General features: G+C 31.4%; 2 protein-coding genes across 3 annotated transcripts; both read right to left on the minus strand.

Moving 5' to 3' along the window:
• Positions 1-2748: 2748 nt before the first annotated feature.
• Positions 2749-8677, minus strand: LOC18599491 (uncharacterized). Of its 2 annotated transcripts, none has more exons than XM_007029484.3 (7): positions 8310-8677; positions 6413-6503; positions 5262-5377; positions 4750-4809; positions 4602-4667; positions 3116-3315; positions 2749-3020 (listed from the first exon to the last, which is right to left on the minus strand). In XM_007029484.3, the coding sequence occupies exons 1-6, from the start codon at positions 8364-8366 to the stop codon at positions 3124-3126; spliced, it is 582 nt and encodes a 193-aa protein (XP_007029546.2). In that variant the 5' UTR covers positions 8367-8677; the 3' UTR covers positions 2749-3020; positions 3116-3123. The 2 variants fall into 2 exon arrangements, with proteins under 2 accessions (XP_007029546.2, XP_007029545.2); XM_007029483.3 differs by having other exon boundaries at positions 2749-3029; positions 8310-8676.
• A 1280-nt stretch (positions 8678-9957) lies between these two features.
• LOC18599492 (anthocyanidin 3-O-glucosyltransferase UFGT-like) lies at positions 9958-11886 on the minus strand. Its single transcript, XM_088806922.1, has 2 exons — positions 11298-11886; positions 9958-11043 (listed from the first exon to the last, which is right to left on the minus strand). The coding sequence occupies exons 1-2, from the start codon at positions 11797-11799 to the stop codon at positions 10178-10180; spliced, it is 1368 nt and encodes a 455-aa protein (XP_088663048.1). The 5' UTR covers positions 11800-11886; the 3' UTR covers positions 9958-10177.
• Positions 11887-14617: the final 2731 nt, after the last annotated feature.

Below are 14617 nucleotides of genomic sequence, written 5' to 3' on the forward strand. Positions count from 1 at the left end.
AATTTTGGTTAAAATTATCGTAAAGGGTTTTTTTTTTAGAATGTAATATTATAATTATTTTTAACAGATGAGAATATTTTTGGAACAAAAATAAAAATTTTCTTGCATTTTTAAAAGCAGAGAAAAAAAAGCTCCTCACATAAGCTTTTCCTAAAGCTCTTTTTTTCATAATTTTATTTTTTTTTTAAAAAGTTACTTTTTTTTTAAAAGCTTTTTAAAATTTATATTTGGTCTAACTTTTAGTTTTAAGAGATAAATAAATTAAAAAAAAAATCAGACCAAACAAGCATTAAGAAGGAAAATCCTAATATTAGAATTTTCTATAAATCCTACTGACACTCTAGCAAGACTTGGAAAAATCTGTCTCATGCATATTACCACTACAATTTCAGTAAGAATTTAATAATTGGTTAAATTTCCAATTTCTCACAAAAATATAACATGATTTGAAATCTTTATTTTTTTCCTTATTTTAGTTCTTTTTCTATTTCATTTTTCATATGCTTCGTAACTTTACTTACATCCTTTTTTTCCCTTATCTTTATTCTAAATTTTATTAGATTAAAAACACTTAAAACACAACAATATATTTGAAAAAGAAAAATGCAATTATGACTGCAATGCTCTAAACAGAACTCCGCCATCGGGGGACTTGTAATTTTGAAAAAAATAAAAAATAAAAATGAAACACAAGAGAAAATGTACCTTGGTACGCAGGGGAGGGCCTTCCTCTTTTCGTCTTTATTGCTTGCTTCTTGTATTTATGGAGGGATGGGATGGGATGGGATGGGGGTATTTATAGGTATGAGTAAAGGGGAATATTTTAAACGTTGAGGGGAAAACTGTTGATTATTGAGGAAAAGACGAAAAATTTGGAAAAAAATTTAGAAAAAGTTTGTTGATCATTGAGGAAGAGACTAAGAATCTGAAAAAAAATCTAAAAAAAGTTTGTTGATTATTGAGAAAGAGACGAAGAATTTGGAAAAAATCTAAAAAAAGTTAAGAGATGAATAAAGCTATGATTGTATTGTTTTATAGTCAACCTTACATTGTCAATGCAACAGACTGTCTATAGTTAAGTCTTCATGTAAAATCAAAATACAATAATAACCTTAAACATTTAGAATATTTACAAATATACTACTGCACATGTCAAAATATAATATCTAACAAAAACATCATTAGCGATGCAAATAAGAGATTGGCAGTCAACACGGGAGTTTCACATTTTTGTGTTGAATGAACTAATATTGCAAATGTAAGAGAGAATGGGCGAAGGGGACAAATAAAGGAGAGTATTTTCAAGTTTTATAATAATTATGAGTATAATTAAAAAGAAAAAGAATAACAAATATAAGTGCATTCTTCAAATGGACCACCAAAAAGAAGACTGAAAACGTTGCAAATTGTATAGGAGTTGTTCTTTTTTATGAAGCTATGCAAGTCAACGTTTGTTTTGTAGTAAAATATTTTTTGAACAACGTTTTCAAAACTTATGCTTATTTAAAAAATAAAAAATTAATTTTAAATATAAAATATTTTACGAGTCAACAGGGTTAATCACGAAAAATGTCTTACGCTCTTAAAAGACGTAAGTTAGTTTTCAGAGAGTAACAAAAATATTTTTATATTAAATTTATGAGTATAAGTTTGATGAATATTAATATTTAATTTAAAATATTAAAAAAATATTAATATTTAAGTTAAAAAAATTAATTTAAAATATTAATATTTAAATTATACAACACTATTAAAATTAAAAATATGTTTATTAATGAAACCATTCAATACAATTGAATTTTTATTTATAAATGGAATAAATCTTACTAATAATTATAATAAAAAATATTTTCAAGATCATCATTTGATGAATACACATTTATAATAAGTTTAAATCTTACTAATAATTATAATAAAAAATATTTCAATGATCGTAATTTAATGAATACATTTTTATAAGTATAGGTTTTGGATATCTTATATTTTATAATTATGATGAAAAAGTGATAAGATGAAATTTTTTTTTAAATTAGAGTTTATTTTTATTACAGATATGTGATTAAATATTTTAAAAAATATCATTATTGATTTTGTTCATTTTCATTTTCATTCTTAATTTTGATCTCAAATAAGTGAAAATCAAATATCAATATTGCTTTGTAATCAACTCTTATTTATTATTTTAGTATTTAAATAACTCCGCCATAATGAAAAAATATTTTTCATAAAACGATATAAACAATAAAAAATACTTTCGTCAGTTTATTTAAAAGAGCAGAAAACATTAAATTTTTTATAAAATATTTTACACAAAAACACTTTAATAAATTATTTTTCGATTGTCAAAGGGACCTAAGAGATACGAACCATTCTTCAATAACGCAGTTATATATGACCAATAAGGGAAGAAAACTCAAACAAAAATCCCCAAGCAAAACCGTGCAAGTTCTAGAACATCTGAGCCGCAGTGAGTATTGTTTTGAAAATGACAAGCTATCGACTATGTTGCCTCCTTCAATATTCGAGCCCACTGCAGCGATAAGAGAGAGTTGACTCGACTTGATTCGTTGGCCAATGCAACCCTAACAAAAAATCGTTTGCTACCGACTTTGAAACTACAATCTACTGTGTTTTTCAAGTGAAAATTTAATGTTGTTATCTTCTATGTTTTAGATTCCTTTTTCGATATCTATGACAGGAACGATATTTGCAGGCAAAGCTCTCAAAAACGAGAGAATGAAAGAGATATTTAACAATCATTTTCCACTTTATGAAAGAGTCTATGGGTCAATCTAAATCACTTCAAGATCCCAGACTTCACGATTTTCATTGCAAGTAGTATCTGACTTTGAGATATACACATTGGATGGAGGAAGTCAATTGTCTAAGAACCATATAATAAGGCGAAGTGGAAGCACCCTAGTGAATTTCATTAGCTTTAGACAAAAGAAAAGAGAAAAACTTTGATTACAACTCCTGACTTCCCAGTTGTCAAATATGGCTTACAAGCCTCCATGCCTCTGATGCACCTGAGAAATGAAGTCATTACAAATTATTTCTCATTGTCAAGCTCCGTCTTAATGCCATATAGGCAAGCGAGAGAGAGACTTCCAACCTGAATTATTAGAATGATGATGAACCCAGTGATGAATATCCAGCAGCTTTCATCTCCTTGAGGGTTCCAGCTAACCAGTCCAAGCCTTCATAGAGACCATCTCCTCTAAGAGCGCAAGTCCCTTGTATGTGCCACTTTCTGTTCTTTAGATCAAAAAGGCCTAGTCCCTCACATACCTCCATTGGGGTCATTGCTCCTTTCTAGAAGGAGAAAACAAAAGATCAAATTAAACAGACATTTCATGCAAAAAACCTCAGATGTATGCTTTGTACCTACAAGGAAGCAAAAGCAACAATGGCTCATTCACTTCAACTAGCAAGCTCAAAAGATGCCTATTGAAACACCCTTTTATTAGGAGGTAAAATTAAAGCTGGTCGATGGAAGAATGGGGTCAATAGAAAACTATCAAAGTTCTACCATTTGACCTACCAATCAAGTGGCCCCTCCCTGGAGCCTGAGGGATTGTGATGACAAATTTCTGACTAATCCGACACAGTTTTGCAGACCATATATGAAAGAAAATTTTGGTAAACCAGATGATAAATTTAATAGTTGGATGTTGGGGTTAAATGTAGGACAAGAAACTAGTATAGCCTGGAGTCACTTAGTAGAAGCAAACTTCATTCAGACCCCCAGAAAGAAGATGGGGAATAAATATTTTTGCCAACATGTAGAAGGGAGAGGCTGTTGTCCAATTTGGAAAGTAATATGGTAGTATAGATCAAATTCAAGTTACATGTACTGCAACTTTGCAGATGAGCATATATATGTATATATATATATATATATATATATATATATATAGTCCCGAGATGCTTAGATCTATTGCAGCTAAAGCAAACATTTGGAGATTCCCAGATGGAAGACACATCATCGAGTGCAGCATTGATGAATTCTTTCACTTTATGCCCTGTTAGCCGTCCAACTCTTTCTGAGATGAATTCGCCAGTGCTGCACTCAATCATGTGTTTTGCTTTACTGAAACAAAGGCCATCAAGATTCAAGGGAATATTCATGTTACAGGTTTTTTCCTCTCTTCCTCAGTTATTCTTCTTCACCTTTTTCTCCAATGTTTTGGAAATTAATGCCTTAGGAATGGTAAGCGAAGCTGATATCACTATAGTTATTAGCAATTCTTCTGTTCTTGATGGAAAATTGAAAAATCAATTTCTTCTTCCATGTTAACTTTCTGTTCTCAGGATCTGAATGGTTAAAAAGTTTATTCAAATGATGTACTGCAGCGTTTCAATAGCTTAATTGAAATATACTTTCTTAACACCCAAAAAAAGGAGGATCCATTAGAAGCATAACAGTAGCAGATGAGAAGACAAGAATCCCTTTTCAAGAATAAATATTTCCAGAGGTTGTTATTCAAACTACTAAAATTGCATGCCTGTGTTCTCAATAGTTCATCTAGTAGATGTCACTTGCATTTTGCAAAATATGCAGAAAGGCACAGGTCTAAAACCTCTAATAGAAAACATACCATGTCCTGCTTGTTGGCAAACACCAAGATGACACTGTTGCGCATAAATGGGTCATTGATGATAGCCTGAAAAGAACATTAACAATAAAATGAGACAATGTTAATCCCAAATGTCTTAACAAGTTTGTGTACATTCTAAATTTACAACCTGAAATTCTTGTTTAGCTTTCCCAATCCTCTCTCGGTCCAAGGAATCGACAACATAGATCTGCACAGACAAAGATATAAGAGAGAGATATGAATGATCTAATCTTTTCAACCAGTGATGAAGAACATGAGCACAAACATTTTAACAATTTGAATCTTTAAGTTTTGAGAAAATGCTGTGAAATATTAACCAACACAAATTTATAAAATTCCTCCTATGTTTGATATTGTACCTAACCTGGTTTCAATAATACAAGTTTCCCTCCAAAATGACAACAAAAGATAACATCATGTAATAAAACAATTTTTTTTAAAAATGGCAAAATCAAGGAAACAAGCAGCTACAAGATAAAAAGGGGATATGTCTGACATGAAAATACTTGAAGGTTTTGCAATCTAAGGAACCAATAAATGGCAAATATTGGGGTCAAAATCAATCGGAAGAAACAATAAAAGGGAGAGAAAATATTTTTTTCATGAGAGAGACAGAGAGAGAGAGATGCTATATCTAACCAGTCCATCTGTATTATTAAAATAGTGCCTCCAGAGTGGCCTTAGTTTCTCTTGTCCACCAACGTCCCAAACTGTGAATATCACATTCTTATATTGAACTTTCTCAACATTGAAACCTGGAGGAGACAACAAAAAGAACTCGAGTTGTTAGATCAACTTGTCTATCCACCTCCACAGCAAAGTTCATTAGATCTAAGTTAAAGCCAAGAAGAAATTATTTTTTGGTATAATAAGCCAAGAAAAAATTTTTGAAAAAGAGGGATGGATCCAAAGATTATACAAGGAAAAAGAAATAAGACCACAAAACTAATCCATGGTAAATGCCAAGAGGAAATGAAAACAGATTCCAAAGACTATACAAGGAAAAGAAATTAAGATCCAAAAACCTTATCAATGATATACCTAATACACACTGAATCAGACTTCACACAACCCAACCACTTTGTTCAGATAATACATATGAGGATGAAGGCTAGAGAAGTGCGATCTCACTGTCCCACACAACAACCATATTGCTATCGAAAGCTAGTGCATAAGACAGTCATGGAGAAACTTCATAAATAATTAGCTAATACTTGTTATTGACAAACGGGTCTAAACAAAGCAGCAACAAAAGCCAAGAAGACAACTAACATGGTAAAAATGTATTGAATAATTTCTTTAGACCACATGATCCCTTTTACAGTGATTTGGCCAAATGGGATGAACAATCATTTCATTGATGCAAAAGAAAATCCAAGCAAAGTAAAGGCTAAGGCCCAGTAGTCCACTTGGACAGGTTAGCTAGTTTTATGAAGCGCTAAAGTTTAACTTTATCTTCAAGGGTTGCATTTGGAAAGGGAAAACAAAAATGAAAATCAGTTTTAGTATTATGGTTTTAGCCTTTCCCGAAGCTGTGCCTTGCATATCTCTTTTAGGGAAAAGGGCTGGGAATGTGTCAAACAACAAAAATAAAATAATACAACATTATCCAGGCATTTTGAAAGAGCATCATCTAAAAGCCTATTTATATTTTAATGAGAAGAAAAAAAAACAGAAAAGAGTAATGTTAACAGCTCTGGTGAGGACAAAAAAAACACAGCAAAATACAAGAGCATCAATCATATCATAAACATTTGTAAAATCAAGTTTTCATGAGCTAAGTTGCCTACCAATGGTGGGGACAGTTGATAAAACTTCTCCAATGTGCAACTTGTACAATATAGTCGTTTTGCCAGCTGCGTCAAGGCCTAGCATCACTACCTAAGCCAGCTCCAGAAAAATTACACATAAGAAAGGAGTATATAAAGTGAAAAAAAAAAAAAAAGTCAACAGCACTCATGTCTAGTCATAAAAGCAATTTAAAAACTGGAAGAACCTTCAATAATGCCCAGATGTGGTACAGAAATGACATGTTATATATGCTAATACTTAAATTCAGAAAGTTGAAAACAATATACTAATTTCTCAGAAATGCACTGGCTTGGTCTCTAGATTCTACAGTGAACTCATATCAAACATTATGTCTCTAGTTTTAAAAGTGGACTCTATACATTTAAGCTGATCAATACCATATAATGCCCTGAATGAAATCACGTATTTGTTTGATTCATCTATAAATGTCTAGCATGGCACCTAAAATTCAATAAACGAGTTCATTAAGCCAAGTTCATTCATCCTTCTCTTTCCCCAGCTGTTTGACTTTGTCCTCAGATTCATAATACCAAGCACTAATGACAGCGCAAAATATCAAGTAAACATGCTATTATTAGATGCCCCATAATAAATCACATATCTTCCACATAATAAGCATAAAATACTGCATGTACTATAGACATTACAAACCTTTTACGAATTCATCAGAACATAAATGATGTTAATGAGCATTTCATTCAACTTTATGCTACACACTTATAGATGCATAAGATAACTATTTCAGGAATTGATTCATAAATACTATACATTTTTCAGATGAGACAACCACCCAAAAGAAACATCAAAAAAGCATTAAGATTCCTTTCGCATTGGGTAGAAATCAGGTCTAACAGGATTTTTATCATCTTCAATGGCAAGGAACTGCCGAAGAATATTTCATGCACTAGTTATAATGAAGAACAATTAATCAACAACATTTAACTATTCCTTGTTACACTATCAAACTAGACAACTGAAGGGGGGAAAAGAAGGAGACAATAAAAAATAAAAAGGTTTTGCTTCACGAGAAGACTTTTGTCTAAGTTGTGCACACCAATACATATATATTGAGCCCTTCCAAGGAGTGAAGAAAAACAACTGTGAATTCAGTTACTCTTAACTTCCCAATACTATTAATGATGAAACCATCCAATTGTTGATGTGTTTATCATTTTATCTCATTCCAGCCAGAACTGGCTATACCAAATACTGAAGAAATTTGGATTATTTTGCGTTCTACAAAAGACATGATAGAAATCAATACTTGCAGCATCCAACTCAAGCTTATCAATAAACTTAACCAAAAAAAGAAAAAAAAAAGTTCCTTCCAAATTACACTATGCTATCATTTTTCCATAAAACAAAAACTGTGGCTTTGCCACTCCCATTTCATGGAACCAAACAAAAATAGATTTTTTTACGTGATACAAATGCAGTCCTCAAAACATTCAAATCTGACAAATTTTCCACGCTCCAAAAATGGTTATTACAATCAAGTATTTCTCCGTCATAGGTTGATCAGATATTTTAACACTATCTAACAAAAAGCAATACAAGAAAGAAATTTAGTAAATTCGTAGACATCTGCAACTGCATTTACAGACAAAAATTCAGAATAAAAATTGAATAAATTTAAAATTGAAGTTTCTAACATAATTCAATTGGAGATCAGATCTTCCGCAAACCTACGTCGTTTTTAATGGCTTTTAAGTAATAATATCCACGTTAAAGAATTTCTTCAATCTCACATTAATTTTTAAAAAAATAACGATAACGTAAAATAAAATTAAAAAAAAAAAAGAGCAATAGTCAATCAACATCAATAAATACAGAAAATAATAAATAAAGAAATGAAATAAATACAGAGAACAATACCCTCATCTCTGTGTTGCCGAAGAAGGTATCGAAGAGCTTGCGAAAAGTCTGACCCATGCCTTTTCAATCTTCGATTCTTTCTCTCTACAAAAATTGACTCCTGATTTTGATTCTTCGGTGTTCTTTGGGTTTCTGTTTCCTTTCTCTCCCTAACAAAAAAGCTGAGAAATTTGGATTATTAGAGAGAGAAATTCCTAGTAGTTTGAGAATGATGATCAAATTAAAAGGAAAGTGTTTTTAGAGAGAGAGAGAGAGAGAGAAAAGGTCGCGTTTGTTTGCTCAAGGAAAGAAGGCTGATTTGCTTTTTTCTTTTCTTTTGAAGCTGTTTCGTGGTGGAACTGTGGAAGATGTAAGCGGAAAGGGAATATGCAATTTTCATCATTTTTAAGGCTAATATGAATAGTGACATCAAATTGGCAACCTTGTAATAGCATATTTTACCTTGCATGATTCGATTAAATAAGATTTAAGATACTCCATAATTAAATTCAAATAGAAAAATTGTTATTTGGTACGGATTAAAGCAGTGATTTTAAGTATCCGATTTCCTAATTTGATTATAAATAATAACTTTTAATATTAAACTTTAATTTTATATTTTTTTAATAAAATTTTTATAATTAATTTAATACTTATTAAAATTATTAATTATTATAAAAAATTTTAAAATTATAATTTATTTTTTATGAATTAACTTTAATTTATTAATTTGATTTTAATTAATAACATACATAGAAAATCATTTTAAATTCATTTTAATAGAATATTTAATAAGTACAAATATTTAATGGGTAGTGTTTAAGATATTGCGTATGAATCCAGATAATAATTTAATATTTTAATCAAGTATTTATATGATTCAAATAACTTATCCAATAATCGAATTCGAATTAAAATATTTAAAAAGTAGCAGATACTTTATGCATTTATTATGGATCAATACTTAAGCCTAACTTCATACTACTTTAAGTTCTAAAAATAAAATTTAAGTAAGTTTAGTCACGGACCCACGTTTTCAATCGAAAAGATTTTCAAAACTTAAAAATCGTACGGAATTAGGTTTAAGTTTAGATCCATGACACGTTGACATTTCTAATTGTGAAAATTAAAATAAATAATTGTAATAATAAGTAAATTAAATTTATTTTTTTATTTTTATGTTTCTTTCATTTAGCATTTTGTTATACTTTTGGACAGAACTTTGAATAAAGGTTCATTAGGTAAAGTTCCTAAAGCATTTCATATAAGAAAGATTAAATTACATTTGATAATAAAAAATAGTAATATTTTGATATAAAATTGAATCAATGTTGTTGAAATTAAGAAGTAAAATTATTTTTCAAATTGGTAAAAAACTTATTATAATTTGAAATTTTTATGATATTTGACATTGTAAATACACTGGAATGCAAATTCAATCACAATATGAAAAGGAATCCAAGAATTCGCCTAATAATTTTTTTTTTATTTTTGGGTTAATATGATCATCGAAAGTATATGTTGGGTAGGTAATTGGTCCTCTTACTCTATTATTTTATACTTTATATTTCAGATTTAAAGAACAGACCCAAACATGCAAATCACCTTTTTAATATTTATCTGTGCTGAAATTCAATTAAGCAACAACCAACATAAATAACTGTAAGTCTAAAACACATATAGATTCAATAATTAACATTTAAAAGGTAACTAATACATTGATTAATGTCTTTCCAGCTTTAAAACTAAAGAAGAAAAACAAATATGACTAAAAGTAGTGCACTGCTTTTTATTTAAACAGAAGTTCACTTGATAGGAACTTCTTACTGATATTATATGGTAATGCTAGCTATTTACCAATCCCTTGGAGTGGTAAACATAGAGATGACCTAGCTACATACAAAATCCAACAATGCCTTGAAATTTTTAGTGGAGCTACCTTCTGGTCCAACTGCTCTATGTGCAAGTTCCTTGAGTGCCTTCAAATTCTCCCTCATTTTCTTCCCCTTCTCTTGTGCTAAAACTAGATCCAAACAACTCGTGACGCACTTCTTCGTGAAAATTCCACCCTCAACAATCACACCAATCTCCCAAACGTGCTCTACCATTCGTCCGTTGAGCCCATGGTCCCCAAAAAATGGCCTGACAATCATAGGCACCCCACTTGACATGCTCTCTTGCATGGAGTTATAACCACCATGGCTTATGAATACCCCAACAGCACCATGAGCTAGCACATCTATTTGGGGAGCCCATGGCACCAATATGCCATTGGCCCTGTCTAAGAACCCATTAGGCAAATGTACCTTCGATTTGTCTCTTAAAGACCATATGAAAGGAACCCTGCTGGCTTCTAATGCTTCTGCTAGTGCTACAAGTTCATTTGGCGGTGGCGTTGCGACCGAGCCAAAGCTAATATATGCCACTGTTGCAGGCTTTTGCTTGTCAAGCCATGTGAGGCAACCATAAGAATCTGGAACTGCTGGTGCTGGTGGTGTTGAAAGGGTCAAAGGTCCAACATTTAAGAATTTCTTGAGCTTGGATTTCATATCACTTGTAACCACAGGGTCTAGTTCTTCAAAGGAGTTTATGAAGACTGCAACTGCCTCAGGTAGCACTTGCCCCATTCGATGTATCATGCGAGAGAAGATTGATTCCAGATTTCCAAAGAGGATTCCTTCAGGCAAGTCACGGATGCGTATATTAGACATTCCAGGAATGAAGTCGAGGGTCTCATCTTCTCGCCCAACCATGCCTGTATTTACATATATAGATACAAACCAACGCCATGAGATGAGTGATTAGAAGTCCATATACAGAGTTATAAGGTAGATGGCCATTGGGCCACTCAGCTTTTAAGTTCTTGGAATGACGAATTTAGTGGCTGATGATATAACTTCATTCAATTAAAAGCTGAGTAGGAAGATTAGATTTCTTCATCAAACTCTTTCTTTAGAGTTTTGACAGTTTCTTTTTAGTATGTGTCAAAAAGAAAAGAAAATTAGATACCTCCAACTCCAAAGTTTTGCCTTATGGTATCAGTATAAACATGGGAAGAAAGGGGGCAAGCTCCTGAAACAAAAAAGGGTACCCAAGGCACACCGTTCTCCTCTGCCAGATCCTTGCCAAACCAAAGAAAAGCGTCAGTCACCAAACAGCTCAGTTTCCTCTCTGTCTCTGCTACTGCCACTTCCAATATTCCTTTCCTGAAATTCTCCTGCGCCACTGTCATGAACAGCTCAACATCCTCCAGCGGCTCCCCAACAAAAACATAACCCTCCGGCGCTCCATCCGAAACGTTATAGGCTTTGATGTTTGGTAATGTAGTATTGTGGTGGGACGCGGAGAAGAGGTAGGCGTTGGATTGCGCAGTGCTGAAGAATGAAAACAAAGTGTCAGGGGCAGCAGAGGCTAGGCGGCGGGTGATGGTGAGGAGCGGAACAGCGTGGGTGCCGAAGGGGAAGGCTAGGACAGCAACGTGAGGGCCAGACCCGGTGGCTTGCTGCAGCATGGTTGGTTAAATTATTGTGCTGTGTTAGAGAGGAGATTGAGATGGTAGTATTGCAAGGAATTCTTTCTCTTTTTGCAATGAATGTGAGGTAGGTGGGCTTTCATCCTTTTACTATGTATACAAGAGAGAGTGATGAGCTATTAAATAAGTATATAATGTAGGGAAACATCTTTTAATGAAGTTGCTAACAATTTGTCTGTTACTAGTTGCAAATATTTCAGCAAACAAAATTATATAATAAGGAAACAAGCCTCAAAAAAAGTTGTTCCCACCCTAAAACCCAATCAGACCATTAAAAGGAAGAATTTTCTCCGTTATTAAAAAACATATTCACTATTTAATCTTGAAATAATCAGACATGTTTTTCTTATGATTTGATTTTTAAGTAGTATGGGAAAAAAATTAACCAACAAATCAAAAACCAAATCTAACCACGGATCAAGTTTAAGTTCAATATGCATAATTGGCAACATACTTGTAGATCTTTTGAGTCACTAGATTGTTTGTCTATTTATTCGTCGAGCGCGTAACGTTGCGAGGTGACCGCAGAAACTTAAAAGAGATACTCAGTGCCATCATCTTCCAAATAATTACAGCCATTAACTATAACAAAATTAAGCAAACTTTTATCAAAAAACAGTATATAAAATATCATATTTAGACATAAAATGCACATCAAGATTTGTCAGGCTACAAATTAATAACATTTTGCACTGTACTGTTATTGTGATAAAATATATACTTAAAATTAGATATTCAAAAAGCTAAAGCACGAGTATTTTATTGAAACGATAACTTTATTTAAGATCATCCATTTTTGTAATAAACCAAAATGAATGTATATGCCTTAGAAACCATATATTTCAAGTCAAATAAGAGTAATTCAAAGTATCAAAACTTTTATTCTCCCTAATATGATTCCACATATGTAAGAAAATAACATACTCAAAGCTGGTAAATTTATAAGGAATGAGTATAATCAAATTAATAAATTAATTCAAAGAAAACATTTAAACCTTAAGAAACCTTATTATGAGTTGATTTTAGAATATTTTTTAATTTTAAAAAAAAAAACCAAAATTGTGCAGAAAATGTTACAAGATTTAATTAGCAAAAACCGTACAGAAATCATGCAAAAAATGGTACAAGGTTTAAAAAGGTATGGAGTATGATAACAAAGGTTTTTAAGTTTGAAATTGACATTATCTACTTCTCATATATATATATATATACACATATATATATATATATACACATATATATTATGCATGCATTTTTGTAATAAACTAACATAAATACAAGCTACTGCTTAAATCTTATGTCAAATGATAATAAAAATAAAGAAAATAAATAAATATTTGCTTAATGTTGTGCCATCTTTGAAAAAATTATCAAGCTATTGCTCTGTATTTGATTTGCATTCAAATTACATCAAACATTTCTTTTTCATGATTTGGTTTTTGAGCAGCATGGGAAAAAAATCAACCAACAAATCAAAAATCAAATCCAACCACGGATCAAGTTCAAGTTCAGTATGTACAATTTGCAACATGCCTGTAGATCTTTTGACTCACTGGGTTGTTTGTCCATTCATTCGTCGGGTGCGCGACATTACGAATACCCCGCAAAAACTTAAAAGAGGTACTTAGTGTTGTCATCTTCTAGATCATTGCAGCCATTTACTGTAACAAAACCATGCAAACTTTTACCAAAAAATAGTATATAAAATACCATAGTTAAACGTAAAACATACATCAAGATTCGCTAGATTACAAGTTAACAACATTTTGCACTGTACGATAAAATATATACTTAAAATTAGAGATTCAAAAAGCTAAAGCATGAGTATTTTATTAAAACGATAACTTTATTTGAGTTCATCTATTTTTGTAATAAACCAAAACGAATGCATATGTCCTATAAACCATGTATTTCAAGTCAAATAATAGTAATTCAAATTATTAAAATTTTTATTCTACCAAATATGATTCCACATATATAACAAAATATCATACTCCTAGCTGGTAAATTCATGTATTTCAATTCAAAGTATTTTATATATGCACAACATATATCAATAGATAGTTAACCGAGAACAATATAAAAGGATCTTGACTTGAATCTATCGATAGATACCGTGTATCTATTAATAGATAGGCACCCAAAAACACTTCAAAAGGACCCTAACTTGCATCTATCAATACATAGCCACTGGAGGATACTTCAAAATGATCTTGAGTTGAATCTATCTATAGATACTTACATTTATCGATAGATGGGCACGAATTTAAAAATTATTGAAGACAATTTATAGATAAATGATGACTGTTGGAGCTTAGAATAGTGTGTTGAACGGCTATTTTCACATTTAATACATCCTCAACCACTTCTAAAGTTTCAACAACTATATATTTAAGCTCGCACAACATTTATTAAAGTTGAAAGACTTTGAAACACAACTTCAAAAAAAGAATCCAGCAAAAATCATTCAATACACTTTGTATTTTTCTTTTAGCATTTAAGTCTTCTATTGTATCATTTATTTAGCCTTCATTGCTTGTTCTTTTCCTCACCAAACATTGTACTTAACTTGTTACTCAATCTTTAAGAGATATTCTAGCTACACTTACATTTCTCCCATTGTATTATTTGAGTGGTTATACCTTAACCAAAATAAAAAGTAGAGTGGTTGTGCTTTAATTATAAAAGGCATTGTATTAAAAGATTATGCTTGATCCACAAAAGGCAGTGTATTGAATTTTATTTTAATAGTAAATTTAAACACCTTAGTGAATCTAAGGAAAATGACGTAAGTAAG

Source organism: Theobroma cacao, chromosome 5, assembly GCF_053813885.1.
Source record: "Theobroma cacao isolate CCN51 chromosome 5, ASM5381388v1, whole genome shotgun sequence".
NCBI lineage: Eukaryota > Viridiplantae > Streptophyta > Magnoliopsida > Malvales > Malvaceae > Theobroma > Theobroma cacao.

What these genes read in the sequence shown, in the direction of transcription:
- LOC18599491 (XM_007029484.3), bottom strand. Translation starts at nt 8,366, where the DNA reads ATGGGTCAGACTTTTCGCAAGCTCTTCGATACCTTCTTCGGCAACACA. An exon ending in TCGGCAACACAGAGATGAGG is followed by an intron (nt 6,504 to 8,309) that starts GTATTGTTCTCT and finishes GAGCTGGCTTAG; the next exon opens with GTAGTGATGCTAGGCCTTGA. An exon ending in AAGCTAAACAAGAATTTCAG is followed by an intron (nt 4,668 to 4,749) that starts GTTGTAAATTTA and finishes TGTTCTTTTCAG; the next exon opens with GCTATCATCAATGACCCATT.
- LOC18599492 (XM_088806922.1), bottom strand. Translation starts at nt 11,799, where the DNA reads ATGCTGCAGCAAGCCACCGGGTCTGGCCCTCACGTTGCTGTCCTAGCC. An exon ending in GCAAAACTTTGGAGTTGGAG is followed by an intron (nt 11,044 to 11,297) that starts GTATCTAATTTT and finishes ATGTAAATACAG; the next exon opens with GCATGGTTGGGCGAGAAGAT.